The sequence below is a fragment of the Pezoporus occidentalis genome, unplaced genomic scaffold, assembly GCF_034315485.1.
Source record: "Pezoporus occidentalis ecotype Australia unplaced genomic scaffold, CSIRO_AGI_Poc_V1 ctg207, whole genome shotgun sequence".
NCBI classification, from domain to species: domain Eukaryota; kingdom Metazoa; phylum Chordata; class Aves; order Psittaciformes; family Psittacidae; genus Pezoporus; species Pezoporus occidentalis.
The window spans coordinates 397,668-423,122 of NW_026913932.1; the positions used below are offsets into that span (position 1 = coordinate 397,668).

General features: G+C 40.1%; 1 protein-coding gene across 7 annotated transcripts in view; it reads left to right on the forward strand.

Annotated features, from left to right (window-relative positions):
- The window catches only part of ATP7B (ATPase copper transporting beta), a 29,046-nt gene extending 4,807 nt beyond the window's left edge, over nucleotides 1–24,239 (forward strand). For 2 of the 7 annotated variants that reach the window (XR_009964839.1, XR_009964843.1), the window contains exons 2-21: nucleotides 1,241–2,468; nucleotides 4,046–4,303; nucleotides 5,696–5,859; nucleotides 6,742–6,903; nucleotides 8,359–8,435; nucleotides 8,778–8,952; nucleotides 9,534–9,767; nucleotides 9,957–10,048; nucleotides 10,181–10,308; nucleotides 12,107–12,261; nucleotides 12,472–12,606; nucleotides 13,334–13,528; nucleotides 15,074–15,256; nucleotides 17,071–17,269; nucleotides 18,583–18,729; nucleotides 20,037–20,179; nucleotides 20,988–21,191; nucleotides 21,302–21,419; nucleotides 22,193–22,389; nucleotides 23,845–24,239. Coding sequence is in view for 2 of the 7 variants with exons in the window: in XM_062618933.1 (XP_062474917.1) it covers nucleotides 1,241–2,468; nucleotides 4,046–4,303; nucleotides 5,696–5,859; nucleotides 6,742–6,903; nucleotides 8,359–8,435; nucleotides 8,778–8,952; nucleotides 9,534–9,767; nucleotides 9,957–10,048; nucleotides 10,181–10,308; nucleotides 12,107–12,261; nucleotides 12,472–12,606; nucleotides 13,334–13,528; nucleotides 15,074–15,256; nucleotides 17,071–17,269; nucleotides 18,583–18,729; nucleotides 20,037–20,179; nucleotides 20,988–21,191; nucleotides 21,302–21,419; nucleotides 22,193–22,295; nucleotides 23,845–24,109 (4,365 nt within the window). In the remaining 5 variants the exon portion in view is untranslated. The remainder of the gene's footprint in view (nucleotides 1–1,240; nucleotides 2,469–4,045; nucleotides 4,304–5,695; nucleotides 5,860–6,741; nucleotides 6,904–8,358; nucleotides 8,436–8,777; nucleotides 8,953–9,533; nucleotides 9,768–9,956; nucleotides 10,049–10,180; nucleotides 10,309–12,106; nucleotides 12,262–12,471; nucleotides 12,607–13,333; nucleotides 13,529–15,073; nucleotides 15,257–17,070; nucleotides 17,270–18,582; nucleotides 18,730–20,036; nucleotides 20,180–20,987; nucleotides 21,192–21,301; nucleotides 21,420–22,192; nucleotides 22,390–23,844) is intronic. The other 5 variants (XR_009964840.1, XM_062618933.1, XM_062618934.1 and 2 more) reach the window with 5 other exon arrangements.
- The last annotated feature ends 1,216 nt before the right edge of the window (nucleotides 24,240–25,455 follow it).

The window sequence follows — 25,455 nt, forward strand, 5'->3', positions numbered from 1 at the left end:
GCAGCCTAAATGCTTCTCATCTGCTCTGTGGTACCAAGGAGGGAGTTTTCTTGTCAGTGGTAGGAACAAGATTTGTGGTACTGAGGCTGATCTAGTGGCCCCTTCTCCTGCCCCTCCCTGCAATAATGCCCAGCATCAGGCGCTTTACTGAATGCTGGAGAGCCCCTGACTTTGCAGGCAAGAGAATAGATTTGTCATAGTAGCTTGCATTTGAATTTTTAGTAGTTAAAGCTACTTTAAGTCACAGACATGAATTTTTATGTTCTTTCCATGAAATCTGATAATGTGGGACTTGTCCATCTCCTTCTCAATCTTTCTCATCACTTTGTACTAGCAATTTCCTTAGGCAACAGCTTCTGGGCTCCAATTACCTATTCTGCAGGAAGCATTGCCTTTATAACTTTTTTTTTTTATTTAATAATTCATTTTGAATTAAATTGAGTACATTAAACTGTAGAGAGCCAGTAAGGCAGAGCCCATGATCTCACTGAGAGATAGTCTGCTTGTGACTGATCTACTTCAGTACTGGCTACTACATCCTGAAAATGAGTCTTGGATCAAATCAGTGAGTTCTTGTATCTCCATATATGGTTTTCCTTAGGTGCCTCAGAAGGAGGTAGATTAAACTAAACCATGGTGGAAATATCTGAATGTTGTTCTGTCTTTTAAAATCTTTGTCAGATACAGATTTTAACTTCGAAGACCTGCATGCAGACAGCTCTTCAGATATCAGGCAACAGGTCCTCCCTATGCCGGCTTGTTTCAGGCTTCTGGGAAATCCTTGATTCTGTTTTCTGTAGGCATTTCAGTTTGGTTTGGTTTGAACTCCTGCAGCAGCAGGTTGGCCAGACTGAGCCAGCTTCTGACATTTGTGGACAGATGATCAGCCCACTTTCTGCTATGACCCTTTGTGCCAATGTGCCCTGGAGAGCAAGGCTCAGGCTGGATAGTGAAAGTGCCCTGTGGCTGCAGAAAGCTCAGGTTTTAAATGATTGTGTTGGGGTGGAAATATTGAGATAATTTTGCTTTTATGTCCCTAGTGAATATTTTTTAAATTGCTGCTCAAGAGAAGTGTCGGAGATGTGATTCATCACTGTAGGCATAGGTCAGTGGTAATATATTCAAAGTGTAAGTTAACGTCGTGAAGCTTTTTGGTTGTATAGCCTGACTTGAAAGGACTTGCAGAATATTGCTGCTTTCACACGGCTCATGATATTTTATTTTGCCTCTTGTTCCTTAGGCTTTGTCCACCACTGATTCTCCCCCTGGCTGTGAGCTGGAGCCTACAATGAAACACAATTTTGCTTTTGACAACATGGGCTATGAGGACAGCTTTGAAACTGGGCCCTCTTCCTCTTCCCTAGAACACACTGTAGCAGTCAATGTTGTGGGAATGACTTGCCAATCATGTGTGCAGTCTATAGAAGGCCGAATTTCCAAGGTGAAGGGCATTGTGAGTATTAAAGTCTCCCTTGAACAGAACAATGCTGTAATAAAGTATCTGCAGTCAGACATAAGTCCTGAGCAGATTTGCAAAGAAATTCAGGATATGGGCTTTGATGCCAACATAGCAGAAGAGTGGTCGAAAACAGCAACTGTAAATTTGTCATGCTTGAAAGAAGCAGTAGTTAAGCTTCGGGTAGAAGGCATGACATGTCAGTCCTGTGCCACCAACATTGAAGGAAAGATTAGGAAGCTGCACGGTGTGGCAAAAATCAAGGTGTCACTTGGTAACCAGGAAGCTATTATTGCGTACTATCCTTACATTATTCAGCCTGACGACCTCAAGAGCCATATAAGTAACCTGGGGTATGACTGCACCATCAAAAGTAAATCAGCCCCTTTGAAGCTGGGTGTCCTCGATCTTGAGCGCTTGCAGAATGCAAACCCCAAGGAGACACCAGCAAGTCTTGAGAGCAATGGAGTAGACCTGCGGTTCATCAAGATGAGTAGCACAGCTACGGTGGCTCTACAGGTAGAAGGCATGCACTGCAACTCCTGTGTCAGAAACATCGAAGGAAACATATCTAATCTTCCTGGCATACGAAGTATTAAAGTGTCATTGGAGCATAAATGTGCTGTGGTACAGTATAGCCCAAATTTAATTACCCTGCCAGCTTTGCAGCAAGCTATTGAATCGCTTCCACCTGGAAACTTTAAAGTATGCCTCCTTAATGGTTCAGAAACAAACAAAGGAGCACCTCCATCACCTGCTTCCCAACGCGACCTTTTCATAGAGCCGCTGCAGGACACGATGTGCACGGCTGTCATTAGGATTGATGGCATGACCTGTAATTCTTGCGTACAGTCCATAGAAGGGACCATATCACAGAGACAAGGAGTGCAACGTATAGCAGTTTCTTTAGCCGGCAGAACTGGGACCATACATTATGATCCATCTGTCACTAACGGAGAAGTGTTAAGAGTTGCCATAGAAGACATGGGGTTTGATGCTTCTGTACTGACAGGTAACAGTGTTCTTTCTTCCATGGGTAGCGTGCCAAGCTGTTCCATGAGACACCCGTATTGAGATTCTCTTCTGGAGAGAAACTCTTGGCATTGTTTTTTCTAAGGGTTATGATATGACCTGATATGACCTCACTTAGCAAGGGAGAGAGATTTCAGCTGTGGTGTACCTTATTTCAGCCCTTAATAACTGTACTGGTGGGTGAAAAAGTTGAGTTAAATTATGAACCCAAAGGTTTGAAAGTTGGTACAAGGTCTTTAAATAGCTGATCCCCTTATCCACTGGAGGAGGTTTCCTCTTATGTCTACAGGATGCTGTAAGTAGATCTATCAAACCAAATGTTTTCATTTATGTTCATTTCATTTCTAAAATACTAAACCTCACAAACTTATTGAAATCCCTTTAATTTAAAATCACCTTTTTTTTTTTTTTCTGTATACAAGTCCATATTATTATTTTAAACTGGAAAGACAGAATTCATTGACCTTTGTTATTTTTACTAGCCCTACTTTACTAAGCCTTACTTTAAGTGAGGTTAGTAGCAAGATGCAGGTACTCTTCGGTGGGAGCAGGTGCTTCCACATGTAGCTGTGGCACATGTAGCATGTAGCTACAGCACAGTTTGTATGTTTTGTATATGTGCTCAATTCTTAAGAACTTGCTATGGTGCACAATCTCCTCTTTAGTGAATTTCAGATGTGGCAATATTTATCTGCTTCACCTCAACAGATTTGCTTTCAGATACTGATGTACTTTACCTAGAATGATTTAGTTTGACCACAATAGACCACATCCTGTTTGCTTTTCTCATAGGTCTAATCCCTCTGAATCTGTGGTACTACTACAAATGAGGAGGAGCCCATATGTGGTCTTTCATTATGATTTGTGTGGTTTATAATTTGTTGGTGGAACCTGATTTATCTGTGGAAAAGGAGGGGATCCCCTGCGTTTAATGTGTTCAGAAGCAACTCTTGCTCCTTTATACAAACCTCTGCTAAAGGGAGGCAGTTTGTGAACACAGCTGGAGCTGTTGGGTGTCTGTTCAGTATCTAGTAAAGAATAAAAATTAGTGCAACAGACCTGTATGTGTTGAGGTCATCTGGGTGCTGCAAATCCTTCCACTATTCATTTGGCAGTACTTGCAGTGTAAATATTGTGCCATAAAGAGAAACATGTTGAGAAACTCGTCCTTTTCCTTGTTTGAGATGAAGTGCTACGTGTTGTGCACAGATGACAACAGCGACAGAAGGGATATGATTGGACTGCATTCTCTGTGCTGGATAAGGACCCTCTAGATAGCAGTATATCTTTGTTGAGTGGAGGTATCTGTCAGGTCTAGGCATTGAAATTGGAGGGAATCATTTGCCATCTGAAAGTGGAAAACTGGTTCTGTAGGGTTAAATGGTCATGCAAGTGCTACTGGTGAATATATATTGTTACACAGATGTATTATTTCCATGAAGAGACCAAGATTACTATGTCACCTTTCAAACAACCAAGAGACTTTGCATGATTGATAAATGTGACCTGTTTGTAATTTTGCATCACTCAATCTCACTGGAAATAGTGCTTGTTCAGTGTATTGTGCATTTATTCAAGATACTGCCACTGGAGAACATAAGCAGCAGCCTGACACCAGCAAAGCTGCTGTGCAGCCTCAAGCTCCAGATCCTCCTCTCCAAGGCTGTTCCTCGGATGCTGCTCCAGACAGACCACATCCTGATGGGCCAAACCAGCCCAGTGGAGTCACAGCTGGGAAGTGTTTTTTACAAATCACGGGCATGACCTGTGCATCCTGTGTGTCTACCATTGAGAGGAATTTACAGAAACAAGATGGTAATAAATTTCAGTTTCCTGTAATCTTAATTGATGGCCAGGTTGGGTGGTGCCTTGAGCAACCTTGTCTAGTGGAAGGTGTCCCTGCCCATAGCAAGGGGATGGAACTAGATTATCTTTAATGTCCCTTCTGACCCAAAGCATTCTATGATTCTATGACAATAATGAGTCTGTAAGGGATTATAGGATGGAAAAGGTATTCCATGTGATTAATGGAAGAGGCTGTGGTACAACATCTGAAGGTTAAACAGGCTTAATGTTCTCTCTTAGTGCTAATGTAACTGTATCACTGTTTAACTACCCTACTGCACTGGTAGGCAAACCCAGCGGGCATAGTTATATTGTAACAGTAAGCTGCTGCAATGTGATAAAAATTTCAACTAAGGCTCAGGACAAGAAAACGGTTCTCATTTAATTTTCAGGGCTTTATTGCTTTACAAATCAATCCATCTCTTCCAGAGCTATTGAGAGCTCTGGCATGTTTGTGATGTGAAACTTACCTTTCAGGTCACATTTGCAAAAGCAGGTATAAGCAAATGTGTGGCTCCAGTGCCTGGGTAATTATATTAACTTAGGCACAGCAAAGCTGATTAGATTAGAAGTCTGCACACTGGAGCTGCCTTTCCTCTGGCCATATAGAAGATGAACAGGTGAGCCCCAGCAATGTCTGATTTAATTTGTGTGGGGATGCCTTTGGAGGATTTTGCTTATTGATTACTGTGCCCTCAGTCTCCCAGTGGTGGTCTAGCTGCCTTGATTTAAAAATCTAAGAAACCATTAGCACTCCAGAACAGTTATTTTTGCCTGTGATTTTTGTATTTTACTTTTCAATTCTAAGTGCAGATTTCTGTGTGTTGATTTATTAAAAAAAAAAAAACCAACAACCAAAAGCAGATAAACAGAAAAATCAAACAAAAAAAAACTAAAAAAAAAAAAAGAAAAAAAGAAAAAAAGAAAAAAACCCCACCCAAAAAGAAGATGAAAAAACAACTTAAAGGGAAAAATAAGTAAAGAAAAAGGCCTATCATTGTGCTGTGGGGTTTGTTTAGGGCTTTCCAGACTTAGAGAGTCCAGGGTAGAGCTTGTAGCAATGAGTGTAAAGATTGCTTCTGTACGTTTTTTTTTTCTCATTAGATCGTAGCAAAGCTCACCTCCCTCTGTGTGTAACCGTTGCAGTTCTCTTTGCTGAAGGGAGCTGCAGTGTGGCTGGATCTCAAAGGAAACTTTGCTGTTGTGACTAGGGAGCAGCACTGGGAGGCAGAGAGAAATCATTAGGCTTATAACATCTGTTAAGTTGTTAACAGCCCTCGCTGACATTTACTGGTAATGTTTTATTTTTCTTCCTCTCAAAGGAGCTACATTATCTAATATTTTTTATTATTGCCACTGCAGGGATTATTTCAGTGTTGGTAGCACTGATGGCAGGTAAAGCAGAGGTAAAATACAAGCCAGAACTCATACAGCCTCTTGAAATAGCACAGCTGATCCAGAATTTGGGTTTTGGTGCTACTGTCATAGAAGATCATGCAGAAACAGAAGGGAATGTGGAACTTCTAGTAAGTCATGCATATTTGAAATTATGTGTCGGGTTTGGTCTGGAAAAATAATTTTCTTGCAAATGCTTCTGGTTAAGGAGTTGTGGCTACAGCAGGTCAGTCTGGCTGGTGACACTATTTTTTCTTAATTGCTGAAAAGACAAAATCAATTCGTCTTGGAAGAACCTGTCCAAAGGTGTTGAAATGAAAAGTGATAGTTGTATGTACAGAATAGGTTTTCCATAGAAAAGAGAAATGAAATTGAACTTTTCTGTGAATGCACTTCAGTCAACACTACAGACTGAGCAACTGAGAATGTAGCACCAAATACGTGTTAATAATGCCTGGGACTTTGTATAGAGGTCTGAGTACTTTGGGTAAAATTAGTAAATTGTTTATATGAAGAACAGATCCTTCAAAAGTCTGTTTTTAGTCTCTGACACATACCTACTAAAAGACAGATAGCAACAGTCAACAGTTGTGCTAACAGAGAAGGAAGTAAGAACATGTCTTAGTGAAGCCACAGGAAAATTTAAGTAAGCGAGAAAGTCACACATGCACAGTTTGATTTTGGTAATGTTAGTATAGCTGCTGATAGAACTATGTTAGCAATACTGTGACAGTTAATGCAGTGTACAAGTGCTGCTATACAAATATACAGCTGTGACTATAACTGCTGCTTCCAGAATTTTGTGATAAAAGTATATAGTCATGTTCTCAGCTTTGTTTCATTTAAGACAGCTCTATAAAAATCTTCATTCTGAGGGCTTGGGCCAGTGCCAGCAGAGCTTGAGTAGTCATTAGTACCTTTCTGACACCAGGAGGGTGAGTCTCATGTTCATCCACAAATATTAGATGAATGTTGGGGACTGCTAACTGTACCTCAATTTGTCTTTTCTTTAGATTACAGGGATGACTTGTGCTTCTTGTGTTCACAATATTGAATCCAAACTCATGAGAACTAATGGCATATTATACGCCTCAGTTGCACTTGCCACATGCAAAGCTCACATCCAATTTGATCCTGAGATTACTGGACCTCGAGATATTATAAAAATAATTGAGGTAGGCTTTAGAAATATTTTATGTAAGAACAATTGTAAGGTGAAGTTAAAAAGGAAACAAAGCACTTAATATTTGAGAGGTTTCACTGACTTTTGCAGATGACAGTTATTGCCATATGTTTTATGCTGTCATGGTGAAGCAGCTGTGCTCCACCCTAGTGCATAGTCACCCAGGTTGTTACTCTGAAAACATATCCTTGAAACTGCAAAACCAAACCTTTCTTATCTATATCTGGTAAAAGTGTCATATATTCATTCTTTGCAATTCTGTGTGTAAAATCACGTGTGTCTGATTCCCTGTCATTTCAGTGAAGTGTTGATACTTCAGAAAAAAATACTACTTTCTCTTGCCAGTGAAAGAGGCTGTAAAAAGAGTTTTACAACAGCTCATACCACAAGTATTACACATCTCTGTTTTCACTGGCATTTATTCCCACAGCAGTTCAGAGGAAAACTTTTTAAACTGAAAGAACTTGTGATACAGCCACTAAACGAAAAGAATCCTGGCTTAACAGTAACCACACAGATCACAAAATCTGTCATTACCATGGCCAAGTTGTGGACAAAATTTTTTCTTTCTCTGCCCCACCAGAAGAGTGCATGTGTGTGAGGAACATGCGATTGAGTAGTCAGGAGGACAGCAGAAACTGCCATTTGTGTTCTACAGTATTTACGCAGGAAAAAGCTCCTAAGGCACAGAATTGGTGGGGCAGCAGTGGTTAACATATTAACTATTAGACTGTTCAGGCAAAGTAGTTCTGTAAAGTGTATTTTGTTGAAGGAGCATCTCATGGTGCAGGTACAAAGTTCAAATGTATCGTTCTTGCAAGTATGCTTTGGAGTTTTTGTGGGGGTTAGGGAGAGGGAGCATGATTCTACTGCCGTAACACATTGAACCATCTGTCAAAACTGGCTATTTGCTTTTATTTGTTTTGGGGATGCTTTGCCTTGTAGTTTGTTGTTTTCATGTTTAAACAAATTCTAGCCACTTTGATGTTCAACTTCAGGTTGGCCTACTCAACTGTAGTGATAAGGAGATGCTCACAAGATTGGCCAGCCCAGTGACTTGTACATTTTTACCTTCCTTTGTGGTTCTTCCAATCTCTCATAGTTTTCCAGTGGAGATGAAAGGTCATAAATATCCCTGGAGGAGGAGTGCAGTGAAACTCCAGCTGTCAGTAGGAGGTTCCTATGCCTAAGGAAACTGTGACATTCACTGCCTCTATACACTGTGTTTATGTATAGGTAGCGGAAAGCCTTTGCAGTCTACATTTTGAGTACTGTCTGAAATATCCTCTCATGTTGGTAGGATCTAAAAATAAGTTGGCATTTATTAAATATGAAATAGTGTCCCTTTCTTGCATTTCTTCTAAAAGTAGTATCATTTAAGTGTGTGATAAGTAATATGTATAGTTTAATCAAAACTAACTCTTCTTCCCTCCCTTTCAATAAAAAGGAAATTGGCTTTCATGCTTCTGTGGCTAGAAGAGTTCCAAATGCACATAACCTAGATCATAAAAAGGAAATTCAGCAGTAAGTATTTCTCTTTCTCACTAATGAATGTGTATAGATCATCTTCTGTAACTCCCCCTCCTTTCCCAGTTAATTTAGCTTATTTAATTTTACTATTTGCTACTTGGTTCAAGTACTTTTATTACTTTCATTAGTTTTGGGTTTTAACTGATAGAAGTCTATACAGTTAAACATATAAGAGACACTTGAAACTGTCCCAAAATGTTGGTTCTTCCCCATATATCCCGAAGCTGTTAGTACATTACTAATACTCCATGTCCGGCACAGCGAGCACAGTGTTGGCACAGGCCTTGGTATTGTGGGGTGTATGACAACCAGGCATTTACAGCTTCTACTTTTCAGGTGGAGGAAATCTTTCTTGTGCAGCCTGCTGTTTGGTATCCCTGTCTTAATCCTAATGATTTATATGCTAATACCCCATGGTGAGCACCATGGGTCTATGGTGCTGGAACAGAACATCATTCCTGGATTATCTGTTTTAAATCTTCTCTTCTTTGTCCTGTGCACTTTTGTTCAGGTATGTCCACAGACTTTGTGGGGTTTACTTTCTATTAATCTCTTTAATCTCTCATTTATATAATCTGATGTGATAAAAACAGGAGACTGGAAGGGTTTAGTGGATTAGGCCTGCTGTCTTATCTGTACCACCTATGCAGAACAAAGTGGCACTTTTCTGCAAGTTATCCATCCTGTAATAGCTTGCAGTATTTACTTCTGACAAAGTTGCATCAGATAATTATCCAAGTGGGGAAGGTAGTATTAAAAGGAAGAAATACCTGATCAGCTGCAAACTAATTGGGTATCTGTAGGAAAATACCTTCAACTTCAGTGCCTTGTTTACCTTGCATTGCTGAGGGAAAGGATGACATTTAACTGGCAGAGCTGTTTTGAGAACAAGGAAGGGCAAGTGAAAAGGTGACAATGGGAGTCAGTCTGCTAGTAGATTACTTCACTAAAGTTATGTCAATACAAAATTTGCATGAGACAGCAATGCTTTCCCTTACCTACTATGTGTTTATAATTCTGCTGTAGGCAGTATTATGTACTGTTTTCACTGCTGTGATCTAAATATGAATCTGTCCATGCTTACACCAACAGTTTCTTGGTGGGTGGTATTTTTACGTACAAGCTTACAAGTCACTGAAGCACAAGATGGCCAATATGGATGTGCTCATCGTACTAGCCACAACGATTGCCTATGTGTATTCCTGTGTTATCCTCATGGTAGCAATAGTTGAAAAGGCAGAGAAAAGCCCCATCACTTTCTTTGACACTCCTCCGATGCTGTTCGTATTCATTGCTCTTGGGAGATGGCTGGAACACATAGCAAAGGTAACTCAGCTTCACATTAATTATTGTGTATTTATGATGAGAATAGAACAAAGCTATTGAGGGGAATTTTGAGTCAGATGTCTCTGCTGTAGCTTGTATTATACAAGGTCATTTAGAGTTCATTGTGTTAATTAGGCATCAGCATTTATATATCTCAATGTATCTTAAACATTCATCTCTCTTTCTTAGAGTAGGACCTCAGAAGCTCTTGCTAAACTTATATCTCTTCAAGCCACAGAAGCCACTGTGGTGACTCTTGGACCTGACCACTCTATCATCAGGTATCTATTTGTGAACCAAAACCGCTTCAGCTTGCCTCGGTGCAAAGACTAGGCTTGATGTAGTCAGTGTGAAAGCATCATTATTCTTTTGATGGGTTAATAATCTGCCTGTTCTACTTGTGTCTTTTGTAGGGAGGAGCAGGTAGCTGTTGAGCTGGTTCAAAGGGGTGATATCGTAAAGGTTGTTCCTGGTGGAAAGTTCCCAGTGGATGGAAAGGTCATTGAAGGCACTTCTATGGCAGATGAGTCTCTCATTACTGGTAACTTCCATTACACTTACACAAAGAAGTGGAATCCTCTAGAATTATTTCTTACAAGAAAATAGAGCAGACACAACCCAAAAGCTGCTGTGTGCATAACCTCCCACCTTAATGGATGCTGCGCCCAGTATTTGTGAGCTTGAAGCCAAATCTGTGTCTGCACACAGCCTAAAAAACTGAGGAATTTCTGCTCAGTTTTGTTACTTTTAATAACTTAGTGATTAGATGGGTAGAGTCTAAATACTACTGTCATTATTCCAAAGGTCTTGTAGGAATTTCCACTGGAATGTGTTTGTAGGGGAGAGGGACCTGGGGGTCCTAGTGGACGACAGGATGAACATGAGCCAACACTGTGCCCTTGTGGCCAAGAAGGCCAATGGCATCCTGGGGTGTATTAGAAGGGGGGTGGTTAGTAGGTCGAGAGAGGTCCTCCTTCCCCTCTACTCTGCCCTGGTGAGACCCCATCTGGAATAGTGTGTCCAGTTCTGGGGCTCTCAGTTCAAGAAGGACAGGGAGCTGCTGGAGAGAGTCCAGCGCAGGGCAACTAAGATGATTAAGGGAGTGGAGCATCTCCCTTATGAGGAAAGACTGAGGGAGCTGGGTCTCTATAGTTTAGAGAAGAGGAGACTGAGGGGTGACCTTATTAGTGTATATAAATATATAAAGGGGGAGTGTCACGAGGATGGAGCCAGGCTCTACTCAGTGGCAAACAACAATAGGACAAGGGGTAATGGGTACAAACTGGAACACAAGAGGTTCCACTTAAACTTGAGAAGAAACTTCTTCTCAGTGAGGGTGACGGAACACTGGAACAGGCTGCCCAGGGAAGTTGTGGAGTCTCCTTCCCTGGAGACATTCAAAACCCGCCTGGACACATTCGTGTGTAACATTATCTAGGTGTTCCTGCTCCAGCAGGGGGATTGGACTAGATGATCTTTCGAGGTCCCTTCCAATCTCTAGCATACTGTGATACTGTGATACCTTCTCACAAATAACTTCTAAAGGGTGATGGGGAAATATTGCTGAGATGTTGGGGTGTGTATGCATGGGCACTGAACAGGACTTCTCCCAGGGCAAAGAGATGGAAAGAAAGCCTCACAACATGATGCTCATTAAAGGTCCTGGGACTTTTTTCACAGCCTCTGAAATTTTCACTTCATTTTATAAATGTAATAAGGCTTAACTGCATTGTTCAATTCTTATAAATAAGTAAAGGGTATGAAAACTTTACAGTGGTATTGGCTTACCTGTTTTAGTTACGTATTTACTTTGCTTGGGGAGCAAAAACGCCCTTAGTTTAAGAGAACCAGTCATTATCACTAACCCTAAAAGTAAAGAAAATAAAGATTGTATACAGCTTTTTTTTTTTTTTTGAGAGGCAGTGTGAGAAGAGGAGCTTTGCCACAAAGGCAACTTTTCTAGTCTTTGAAAACTGAGGGTGGTAGAAATAAAGACAGATTTATATCTTTATTTCCACTACCCGTGGCTATGCAAAGCATTACCTGGAGAAATTCCTAGAAGTTCCTTTTACAACCAATTTGCTCCTGGCCTTTTTGAAGGGTGATGAACTGGACCAAAAGGCCAAAGAAACAACATTTTCTTTGGAAATAAACCTAGAAAAAAGTATTACACCACTTAACATGTCTTGACTAGATAGAGACATTAGAGATAATATATGATTTCTAATCATTATTGCTTTGCATACAGATTTTGCTAGCATACAATGAGCTGTGGCCTAATGGACTATATTCACTGTTATTAGGAGTATTTGTTTATTTATTTTACCTTTTCTTTCTAGGGGAAGCTATGCCAGTCACTAAAAAGCCTGGGAGCACAGTGATTGCTGGTTCTATAAATGCACATGGCTCAGTTCTTGTTAATGCAACTCATGTTGGTAATGATACCACTCTGGCACAGATTGTGAAATTAGTGGAAGAAGCTCAAATGTCAAAGGTGAAAATAAAAGAAAAACTTTATTCATAGGTTTTGATAAAATAAGAAAAAGATCCTATATTTTGCTATATTTACTTGTTCAGCAAACTGTGTTTCTCCAGACTTCAAAAAAGAATGAGATAGACTATCAATCAGACATCTTCATGAACTTTGCACATTTATGTGTTTTGACCATAAACATGCAAATATCTGTTTTTTTCTTTCTTATAGGCACCCATCCAGCAACTGGCAGACAAGTTTAGTGGATATTTTGTACCGTTTATCATCATCATTTCAACAGTGACATTGATAGTATGGGTCACAATTGGGTTTATAAATTTTGAAGTTATTCAAAAATATTTTCCTGTAAGTAATTTCAGTAAGAGATGATTTCGGGTGTTAGGATATCTTCCAGTGTAATTAACATACCTTCTGTGTGTAGGGTTTGATGTTGCAGTTTGGTAAATACTTTTATACAATATGCTGTTTTCTACACAGAGCAAATAATTACACTAATAAAAATCTGTCTGCAGGTATAAATATATCTTTTCATTTACCCCTTAGTTCTGCATGTGGTATCTACAAACTAAAATTACTGGCAGTCTTTGTGGACTAAACATTATCTATAGCTGCGTTGCAGGGAGCTGAGCCATTTTTATCGTGCCTAAATTTTTTTGGACATCCTTATTCCTGATGGCAGACAGTGGGTTTAGCTTTAGAAAGATGAGCTTCTGTTATCTTTAGGATGTGTGTTTGCTATGCTCAGAAACTGTGGGAATCTGTGTACCCAGAAATAGGGTTGTCCTTTACTAAGCTATAAGGGAAAGTTATATTTTCACCCAGAAGCTCAAGAGCAGAGTCAAACATAAGTGTACTTGAGCAGCAAACCGTATAGAAAATATTGCCATAAACAATTCATAACATTGACCTTTTTGTACTGTTGCAGTAACAATAATATATTGCTTTCCTGTACTGGAGGTTTCCATGCAGATGTGTTTTTTGAAATGACTAGGATTCATTGTACAACTATGTTGTCTTCTATCAGCGATCATACATCTCTTTCTTTCCCCCTGCCCCTTCTCTCTTCTTCCAGAATCAGAACAAAGACGTTTCAAAAGCTGAACTAATACTGAGGTTTGCGTTTCAAACCTCAATCACTGTGCTGAGCATTGCATGCCCATGTTCTTTAGGCTTGGCTACCCCCACAGCTGTGATGGTGGGCACAGGTGTTGCTGCACAGAATGGTATCCTCATCAAAGGTGGAAAACCCCTGGAAATGGCACACAAGGTTAATAGTTCATTCTATACTTTTGCAGCTCACCCACCTTTGCTACACAGCAAGGGGTTCCTAGAAAATCCTGCTGGTCTAGAGAAAGACTGAAGAATATTGATTATTTGTTTTCTATTGGTTGCTGGTCATGAAGGGAAAGAAGACAGATCTGGGCTTCTTTCTTCAAAGCAGCCATAGCAAAATGTTGAGAGTCAGCCGTTTCTGTAATCTCATAAAAGTGAGGCTGCTAATCTTCTGCATGATCACAGAAGTTTCTGCATTTTGCACTCTCTTTACCTCTTCTGCAGAAGAGCCCAATATTAATCCAGTGTTTTACTTCTTTCCTCAGAGGGCTGTCATGAAATGTATATTGTTCATGATCAGCAGTTTGAAACGTAGGATGTAAGAGAAAAACTGAATGATTTGAAGTTGGTTTAGAACAGAGAAAAAAGATAGAACGGAGTTAGAAAAAGCCCTTCAAGGGAAGGAAACTGATGAAAAGACGGGGAGATTGAAGGAGGAACAGGTTTGACGTGTCCACAGCCAGTCAAAAGAATGTGTTTAAACCATGTTATGGTAGGCTGGATTAGACACACAGCAAACACTTGAACTGAAAAGGGTGGTAAGAATAAGTTAAACAGTATGGTAATTCTTATTCTTGCTGGACATTATAAAGCACAGACCAGAAGTTTTCCCAAGTCTCTGGAAAAAAAAAAATCAAACAAAACCTCACTGCTGATTAGTGTCATGACCTTTTACCTTTTGCATCTAAGCAAGACTAGGATCAGGGCTTGGAAAACCAGGTGAACTGTTGGATTCTGCAAAGTTGGTGGGTTGGAATAATTGGGAATAGAATTAGTGACTACTTTGTTGAGTTTTCTGGTTCTTGTGTTTCTCTGTGCTGTGTTATCTTCAGGGTTAGAATTGACTTCAGCTTTGGGTTTCATTGTATTTGGGGCTGTGTTGTTTGGTTCATTCCCGATTCTCAAGACCCCTTGGGCTGGCTAACAAGAAGGGATTGCTGAATTTGGGGAATAGTACAAGGTTGATTTTGGTTAGGTTGTTGTTTCCAGAACTTGTTGCAGCTTCTTTCACTCTTCCCACCTGCTCTATTACCAAATAAATTAATGAGTTCTCTCTTCCCAGTGCTATTGTTAATTGTTTAGAACAGTACTTGTAAAAGCCCTCCTTTGATCATCTACCTTGTGGTAAAAGTGATTAAGGCGGATTATGTGAATCCTGCATGTAGATACATACACGCTCACACAGAGGACAGTACAAGTCCTGTAATAAGTGTTTTCTGAGATCCTGGTGTAGGTACAGGATGATGTTGTAGCTTTGGTGAAATCACTGTTTGGGGATTGAATAAGAAAGCATAAGGAGACTTACTGTACATATAGTTCCAGGTACATACACGAATCCCTACTTTTGCAGGTTTATTCTGTCTTGGTGTGGGTATAATCCAATGATTATTAAGGTTTTGCCTGTGCTTATGTGCCTAAAGCATATGAGCATCTCCATGCTTCCAGGACTTAGGCAGTAACTCTGGTTTATTTTTTGCAGATCAAGACTATAATGTTTGATAAAACTGGGACCATCACCTGTGGAGTTCCTAAAGTCATGAGGGTACTTTTGCTGGGAGACACAGCTGTGCTCTCTCTGAAGAAGGTACTGGCAGTGGTAGGCACTGCAGAAGCCAGCAGTGAGCATCCTCTAGGAGTGGCAGTTACTAAATATTGCAAAGAGGTACTTATCCTTCCAATTCACTAAGGCCTGAAGGGGTCTGTGCAAATGCAGCAATGTTGTACAAAATGAGCAAGTCCCAGACGGACAGGCTTGCCTGAATAGTAACAGACTGGAAAGCTGGGAGATTTTATGATTGTGCATCTTAGTCTGGACAATACCAGAAAGCATATTCTAAGCTTTGCTTTTCTGATAATGCTGTGGAGTTCTCAAACAAGATATTACAAAGTTTTTCCTGAACTAGTAGGGAAATAAGGACTGTGGAATATGTATGTGCAGGAGGAATACTTATGCTTTAAACAGCATCATGAAGCAAATGTGTGTGGTGACATTTCATGTGTTATCCGACTAGTTGCTTTTATTAGTCGCTTGCTTATCTGGATAGATTAGGCAAAAAGCTTTAAATCCTCACTATGCAACTGATACTTGTGAGTTTCACAAATGAATTAATAGATTACTCTAGTCTTCCCAAATTTTGCAAATCCTCAAAGGTCATTTATATACTGCATGTGTACCTCAAATGTTTCAGGAAGAATGAAAGCATGAATAGTAACCAAAATAGGAAGCGTGGTTTAAATAGACAATTTCGGTTTGCAAAGACAAGTCATTAATTGATTTATGGAAAAATTTATTGGCAAGAACATATCAAACTTATTAGTGATACATCTTTCAGTGATAAAATTTAGAAGTTAACAACAGGAAGAAGAGAATATGGGTAATGTTTCAGTTGCCTTTCTGGTATTTTATATTTTCTGTTTTCAAATTTGTCTTAGTACCCTGACACTTCTGTAGTCATTCCATGCACCAGTTATTACTGGGTCATGGCTTATATGAATTGCAAAGCTGCTCAGCATTACTGTTTGCTAATATTCTTAGTGCCTGCCTTATCATCCCTGTGTTGTAAGAAGACCATTGAAATTCCAGGTTCCAGTGTTGTATTTACAGCTTCCAGAGACAACCCAGAATAACTTGTTTCTAAATAAATATTTTGGCTTTAGGCTTTATAATGGCTGTAAGCTGAAAGAGGGAAGATTTAGATTAGACATTAGGAGAAAATTCTTCACTGTGAGGGTGGTGAGGTGATGGCACAGGTTGCCCAAGGAAATTGTGGCTGCCCCATGGAAGCGTTCAAAGCCAGGCTGGATGGGGCTTTGAATAACCTGATCTAGTGGAAAGCGCCGCTGCCCGTGGCAGGGGGATTGGAACTGGATGGTCTTTAAGGTTCCTTCCAACCCAAACCATTCTGTGATTCTATGATTTTCTCCATTCTTCTGCTAATTCATAGGATCCTGGTAATCCCTTTTCTCATCTTGAAAGTTCTCACTGGCTTCTCTCTCTAACTCAACAGAAAAACCCAGTTCCTTTATAATCCAGACAGATCACCTTTATATAAAAGGCCTGATCCCCCACAGCCAGTTGCCTGTTAGGTTAATTAGAAGTTACACCTCTTCAGAAGCTGTGTGGCTGTATGGTTACGGTGGTTGTCTTTAGTTCCTAGTCTTGTCTGAGGCCATGTACCCCCAATGTAACTGCTTCATCTTTCAGCTATGAGGAAAAGCTGCCCTTTATAGTTTGCTGGTGCTAGGGCTGAGACCTGGATGTGACCTGCATGGCTGCCTCTTTCTAGAAATCTAAACCACAGCATGTCCAGAACATCCTTATTTTAACTTCTGTGCTACTGGATACTCCATACTGCTTTTCAGTCAGTCAGTCGTTGTCAAGAGGACAAATGAGGCCTCTTTTCAGCAGGGGTTATCTAATATTTGTACCCCACGTGGGTAGCACAGACTGATGATGAACTCTGGTTATATCTGCAGGAGCTTGGTACTCAGAGCTTGGGATACTGCACCGACTTCCAGGCAGTCCCAGGCTGTGGCATCAGCTGCAAGGTCGGAGGTGTTGAGGCTGTCCTGGATATGGCCGAGGAGGGTCTCGATAAGCTGGACACTAACAGGAGTGGGGACAGCAGTGCTCCTCTGGGAGACAACATGCTGGTCATGCTCTCAGAATCACATGGTATGTCTGCCACCAAAGTGACTGCCAGTCACAATGGGAGAGCTAGTCAATCAGCAGTGCTGACCACTGTAAAACAATCCCATAGGGCTAGGAACAACAGACAGGTGGATTTATGGCAGAAGGAGACAACATGTGGCACAAAAATGGGCCTTAACGAAAATCAAAGCTCTCTTTCCCCTACTCTGAATCTCTCTGCAATTCAGAAACCTAAATAAGAATTTAGGTGCTACAATGGTAGGTACTCAAAAAGTCCACACAATACATAGGCCCTAAGGCATACTCAGCAGTGTTCCTTTCGGATAGAAGAATTGTCCAGCAGGGAGCAAAGTTGGCCAATTAGCATTATCTCCCCATTTATAGCAGTTACATTTAGCATATATTTAGCATATATCTCACTGCAACTTTTTATATCCTACCCTTTAGTTCCATATTAACTTGGACCTTTTGTTTTCTGTTCATATATCTCTCAAGGCACTTAAAAAAATAATAATCTTTTCAGCAGATGCACAATGAAGCATGATTTATCTGCAAACTGAGTTTCGGTGCCTCATGGCTTTGATTAGGCCAATACATTTGGTTTTGTTTCAAGCTCTGTGGAAGCCACTTTTATAGTGTAGAAGGGAAAGAAAAAGTATTTAAAGCCTTCCTTAAGAAGCTCATCAGTTCTCTTCAGAAAGCTGTGGCTCTCCTGACCTTTTTGAGAAAGCTATTAGAAGAAGTAAATGAAATAAGAACTTTAATCATTAGAACTCTGCCATTTGTGAATGGTGTTAATGTACTATTTTCTCACCTGCTTCATACAGCTCTTGTGAAATTGGATTGAATTCATAATGAGGTGCCCTATGTATGGTTTCATTCTTTGTTAGAACAAAACTACTTTTTTTCTTACCAGAAATAGCCTTTATATTAGAAAGAAGCCATTAGCTGTGAGAACAAAGCAGCATTGCATTTACAAACCATGAATACTGCACTTACTCAGAAAAACAATGCCAACTGGCAAACGCAAATACTTCCATTAAGTTCATGATGCAGTTCTGTGTATAAACAGGCACAGACTGAAGCCTGAGGGAGAAGAGTTTTATGAGGCTCACTTAGGTAGTGCCCGTGCATTTCTGTTTGGCCATGACAGCAGCACTTGAACAAGACTAATTCTGTTTGTGTCCAGGGTGTGACCATGCCAATCTGGCACACAAAAGAACCCCTGAAGAAGAGGTTTTCTTAGATAATGCACCCTGACATTGTCATCCTCAAACATCTCTGGCTCGTGTTCACTGTTTTGAGTTGCTCATTTTGTTTTCTGTCTGTGCACAAAGGTCCATCAGCTTCTCACATGTACTCGGTGTTGATTGGAAATCGTGAGTGGATGCGACGCAATGGCTTGCATATTGCAAATGACATAAATGATGCAATGACAGATCATGAAACAAAAGGACAGACTGCCATACTAGTGGCTATAGATGGTAACTGCTCTTCTTTGGTGTGACTTACTAACATCAGTTAATCCTACCATGGAATGGATAAAAACAAACTGGAGCAATTCATTGGTGCTTAGCGTCAAGAAATTACTAATCTTTTAGTTCAGAACTGCTTGTGAACTGCCAAGTATTAAGATGTTCTTAAAAGAAGTTTTCAACTCAGAACAGTGTTTATAAGAATTTTTTGGGTAGTTTAAAATTTTTTTAATTTTATTTTATGGATCTCCTGTTGCCTAGGACTGTTGCTCAGAAAAGCAGTGCCATGTCCCATCCTAACTTTACATCGCTCAAGGATCACAGGCCAACCTATTGCATCACTGATTTCAAAACATTTCATGACTAAACATGATGATTCATTAGATCATTCAAGTATAATAGATTAGACTAAATGAGTTCTGCCAGAGGGGTTCTGTGCTAAACAGAAAGAGATCCCAGACAATACCTTACTATGAGACACCACAGTAATGACGATAGATTGCCAGTGCATCTGTGATCTGGAAATGGGGCCTCTGATTCAACTACTGAATAAATATTCCTGATGCTCCTAGAGAGCAATTTTGAGAAGTGTTTGCATGTCCTCAGCCTGGGCTTCCTTAGTAGGCCAGCAAAATAAAGTCCTCTTAACATGGAAATAAGGGCCCTGATATACAGCTGGTGTTCCCATCGCTACTATTGACAGCAAATAGAGATATGGGGTACAAAACTTAGTTAAGTACTTACTTTTGATAGGTAACATGCAGTGATAAAACAATGTGAGATTTTGTAAGTCATATAAAGGAAATGTGGATGCACTATTGAATCAATGCATTGGAAGGCAGGTACAACACTTGTGTATGAAAGTACTTAATTATAATAGAGATTCAACCCTGAAAGATTAGGGGACATAAAAGCAGATACTCTATATGCTTCCTCCTGGAGGAGTGGCTTCAACATCTGACCTGGGCACAGAAACGAGAACTTTCTCTGGCCCGCTATTGTATTCGTCTATACCATGAAAACTAGGCAGGCATGCTTACAGGATACCCTCCTCCTCTTCTTCCCTGTGCACAGGTATCAAAGGTGTTTGTTGTTTGATCTGAAAGAGATAAATGACAAAGTATGCACGTATGTGCAAGAAAAAGCCCATAACCTAGAAAACTGTAGATGGTTTTTTAGGCTTATGAGTGTCAATATTGGCCAGAATATGTTATTTCACAAGATGCTATGGTGTGATAGATGGAGGGGAAGTCCTGTTCTCTTGCTGTCACTTTGCCTCCACAGTTCCCTCTGACAGAGGACATTTCTTTATGCAGGCATGCTCTGTGGAATGATTGCAATAGCAGACACTGTCAAGCAGGAGGCAGCACTTGCTGTGCACACACTGAAAAACATGGGCATAGATGTGGTGCTGATAACGGGGGACAACAGAAAAACTGCAAAAGCCATTGCTACTCAGGTATTTGCCTCTCTGTGCTGCAAAAAAAAAAAAAAAAAGCCCCAGAAAACATGGTGACTTTCTAAAACTCTGTTCACCTTGGTGAATTTGGAGAAGTAACTCAGCTTAGGGGGAAACATCTACCTGAAAGGAGGTTGCAGCAAGGTGGGTGTTGGTCTCTTCTCCCAAGAAACAGATAATAAGACAAGAGGAAATGGCCTCAAGTTGTGCCAGGGGAGGTTTAGATTAGATATTAGGATCAATTTCTTCACTGAAAGAGTCATCAAGCATTGGAAGAGGCTGTGCAGGAAGTTGCAGAGTCTCCACCCACGGAGGTATTTAAAAGTTGCTTAAATGGGGCACTTGGGCACAGGATTTAGTGGTGGATTTGGCAGTGCCAGCTTAAGGGTTGGACTTGTTGGTCTTAAAGGTCTTTTCCAACCTAAATAATTCTATGAGTCTATGATTTCACTGAAACTTTTTGGTCCATTAAGCAGCATGTATAGCTGAAAACTGGCTTTTCTAACCATTAAACCTTTATTGTCAGTGCTGTGGAGCCAGAAGCTCTACTTCTACATGCCTTGTGTGGTATGACACTAATAGCAGAGCATATTTTGCCAGCATGTCTACAGTAAAGATGGAGGGGGGTGTAATCAGTCCTTTTTTTGTGCCAAAGGCATGCTGTTCTTAAGCTTTCCGTGTAGCTTGCAAGTGTTGTCTCCACCAGAATTAGTTTGGTTGATCTTTGTTTTCCCTTCAAACAGAACATTCATTTCAGCATGGAAGCATATCACCAACTTTCTTTCTTTGTTTCTTTCTTTATACATAGGTTGGGATCAAAAAAGTCTTTGCTGAGGTTCTTCCTTCTCACAAGGTTGCAAAGGTCCAGGAGCTCCAAAATGGGAGGGTGAAGGTTGCAATGGTTGGTGATGGAGTCAATGATTCTCCTGCACTAGCCAGGGCCGATGTTGGAATTGCAATTGGAACAGGCACTGATGTTGCGATTGAAGCAGCCGATGTTGTTCTTATCCGAGTGAGCACTACAGTCTTGGCCTGTACTCTTTTATTACTGACACTCTTATATTTGATTTGGTATTTGGAAGACTGCATGTGGAAAACTTTCAATGCTCTTCTGTCTTACAGAATGACTTGCTGGATGTAGTTGCCAGTATTCACTTATCAAAGAGAACAGTTCGGAGAATACGAATAAATCTGGTTCTTGCCTTAATTTATAATCTGCTTGGAATACCCATAGCAGCAGGTATGTGATTGCCAGAGCTCAGTTTATTGAAGACAGAAGCACTGTTGAGTTCTGGGGTGCCTCTCGCAGGATTTCCTGCTCAAAGAACCAAAGAGAATCCTAGAGTATTTAAACCTTGTCAGGAGGACAAAAAAAATATTTTTTTTTTTAAACATGTTTTGGAAAACCCCCACCCAATAACCTTTGTTCCCCAAGTTTTAAACTCTTGGGAATAAATTCTTATATGATGAAATTAAAAGCATGCTTTTATTTCACACAGCAGTACTTGGGGATTAGTTTCTGTATATTCAAACACAGCTCTAACCAGAGGTACCATTCCACTCCTAGTGTTTCCTCTTTTATTGGCCCCGAATCACACATTTTCTCTCCCACTGCTTATATTCTCTCTGCTTCTGTTAGATATGCTCCAAATTCCTCCTTAAATCTTTCTTCAAGAGTTCTTTTTCTTTATGACTAACTTCTTCCTGCTTTGCCTGGGCATTTACCTTGTCTTTCTATTGCTTTTGCTTTGTTTCCTATGTGCAGAATAGCGAAGGGACAAATAGTCTTGCCTTGTGGCCACTGTCTTGTGGCTGAATTGGTGCAAAGGTCATCCTCTGAAGTGAAAGGGACATATTTTAAAATAAGTGAATATCTGTATATCAGTCCAGTTGTGTTTATGGAGGTCTCAGCAAGTCATGTTGTAGAACTGCTGATCCATGATATGCATGGACAGAAATGTCTGTATTGAGACAGGTGGTTCTGACTCATGTCCATATATGTTTTTTTGCTAGGTGTGTTCATGCCTATTGGCCTTGTGCTTCAGCCTTGGATGGGATCAGCTGCAATGGCAGCTTCTTCTGTGTCTGTCGTGCTGTCTTCCCTGCAGCTGAAATGGCAAGTTCTCTTATATTCATCAACTGGGGAACCATAGGCAGCACTGCTGCCGAGCCTCAAGTGAAATATTACTTTGGGCTTTGTCTGAATAGAAGTATGTGACAGTCTTTTAGCTTGGGGCTGTACTTTCTAATCCTTGGCTCCAAAAGAGACAGGTGTCACTATTATGAACACACCTGGACTAAGACAGTACTGAGCATTCCTTAACTAGCAGCTAAAAGTGTCACTGGATGCCATGTGGACAACTGTGTTGGAGATCTTGTTCAACAGGAAGTGCAATAATGATCAGCACTGTTTTTGCTGTATCAAGTGAAAAAAATAATTTAAAAGATAGTTCTCCATAATGTAGCATTAGATTTTTTTTTAGATTTGTACCTGATTTTATTTTTTTGTCTATTTAATCTAGCCAGAGAGAAAGAATCATAGGGTTGGAAAGGATCATCTATTTCCAGCCCCCCTGCCATGGACAGGGACACCACACCTGAGAGAGAAGCAGTGTATTTATTCTTTTGCAGCTTGCTACAGATAAAATATCTTGCTCTGTATTTTTAGAAGGGACACAATTTCTCAACTATAAAAAAAAACAACTCCTAGCGATTCTAGTAATTTTTTTATGCTATGTTTTTTGGGTGCCCATTTTGGCACCCATTTTGCAGTTACAGTGAACCTGTTTTTAACAGCTTTGTGAGTAGCCATCTTAAAAAAAAAAAAAAAAGAAGATTTTTCGCAGTGTCTGAAATTAGTCCAAGCCTCCACATATTTCTACTGTAGCTGGCATCCTCTGTATAGTGTACTGTAGTATAGTATAAACTAATATACAAAATCTGTTGCTGCATCATGTTTCTGATCCTGCAAATGCTCAATGAGATGGCAGTCTAGAATAAAAACTGCATACATACTCATGTCTGTTTGCAGAATCAGCCCTACCACTACAGGATTTTAATCCTCAAATTTTTCTGTGTGTAATTATACAAAGGATGAGAAATTTCATTGAAGGGATTAATCTTTTGATTTTGTGCTGATTACATTAACTATCAGACTCCACTGTGTTTAGATATTGAGAACCCCCCAAAACATATTTGGCTTCAGACTTATGGAAGCTGTATTACAGTATACTCTGTGGGACAATAATCTTTCTTGAAGCTTCACATCAGCTGAGCACAGCTTCAGATTCCAAAGAGCAAGATAATACATGTATATGAAGAAGACCATGCATACTTGTCATTGCTGGGCTTTTTTTGACCTAGAATACATTGAAGCAGAAAGTGATTTTGGGTTATTGAATCCATTCCTCTGCAATTGTCTACTAGGAGCTCTTTCATAATTCAGCAAACTCATAAAAACTCTTAAAGAGTCTCACTTTGAGAGTCCCTCTCTTCTACTGTTGAAATGTCTTAATGCTGTATGACCAGTACTTTTAGCCATTGACATTGTGTCTGAAGTGCAGGTAACATTTGGGTTATCAGAAGTTTCTGATTTGTTCTGATGTGAAGACACGTCTACACATTCATCGTTTGGTGGTAAATATGTTTTCTCTTTCTCTTCTTAGTTATAAGAAGCCAGACACAGAAAGTTACGAAGCACAAGCTCAAGGCCACATGAAGCCACTTACTCCTTCCCAAATCAGTGTTCATATTGGAATGGATGATAGGAGGAGGGATTCATCCAGAGCAGCTCCTTGGGATCAGATTAGCCAAGTATCTCTCTCTTCCTTGACGGCAGACAAGCTGCCGAAACATAATGGGTTTGTTGAGGAAGAAGGGGACAAGTGGTCATTGCTCATTAATGGAAGAGATGAAGAACAGTACATCTGAAGCACTGTATTCTTAGTACAGGAGGAAATATTCCTCCCCACTAGTGACGGCAGGGACTGACTTATTTCACCAAGAGCTTCAAGACTTCAAATAAAGTCATTCCTTCAGCTCATAAAACAATTGCTACTCAGCTCAATGTTGGATTGTGGATTTTTTTCAAGTCACCAGTTATTTCTCGTCACAGAAAGGATCTGTGGCTCTATAATGAACTGGCTCCTTTGCACACAGCAATTAGTGAAATAATGTAAAATTGTAATTTTCAGGGTCTAAAAGAGTTTCTTTCTTCTGGACTTTGGTGTTTGCTGGGCACAAAATCTCATACTTTTCATTCTTTCTCACTTTATTATTTCAAGAGCATCTGAAGCAATAATGTTTTCAGAGCTGCCAAATAATAATTTCTGTGTCCAAATGAAAACAGACATGGCATAAGTGACTCTCTGGTAGGAAGCTGTATTTTTTCACTGAATCCTAACTAGTCACATCACTCTGAGAGCACTTTGTCTTTGGGTTTTATGTGCATCTCCTTGGACTAAAAATGCTGACTATAATTTTCTGAATAGTCTCTTTCAAAGATTTTTGTGTGTTTTCAACTATTGCATCTGTTTGATGCACATTTGCATTTCTGAACTTGTTCTGTCATTCCCTCTGCTCTCCTAGATTTTCTTTTTTGCTCCATGCAAGCTCTTTTTTTCCCCTATTGTTGCACAAGGTATCTTCTATGAGTTATTACTATGTTTACAGATAATCCTGTTTGGGACAAATTTCTTTAAGTCACCAGAAACTTTTCCTTTCCTATTGAAGTCCACAAAATTCCTGATCCAAATTAGCATATCATTTTCCTGTGGATACTTTGAAGGACCTCATGAAGCTCCTGAGAATTGGGCACTTGTCTGTCTCTTCCCTCTGACAGAGTGAAGAATTTATCCTACTGCGAGCAAAGGTGGTATTTACCATGGTGTGACTCAGAGCAGAACTAACACTACCATGGTGTGACTCCAGCATAGAATCATAGAATCGTTAGGGTTAGAAAGGACCTTAAGATCATCTAGTTCCAATCCCCCTGCCATGGGCAGGGACACCTCCCACTAAACCATGTCACCCAAGGATGGTTGAATGGAGTGAGTTTATTGCGTAAGTTAACCCCAGCTTGCTTAAAAGGGAGACAAATGTTTAAATGGTAATGGTGGAAAAAGGGCCTTAAAATGTGGGACTTCTATTTACTAGCATATAAATAACCTTTTCTGATGACAAAAGGACTTAAACTAAGAAGATTTGTAATAGCTTGAATTTTACTGTAAATTTGTATTCATGTTTTGAATTTGTTTTAATTTCCCTTTTTGCTCCAG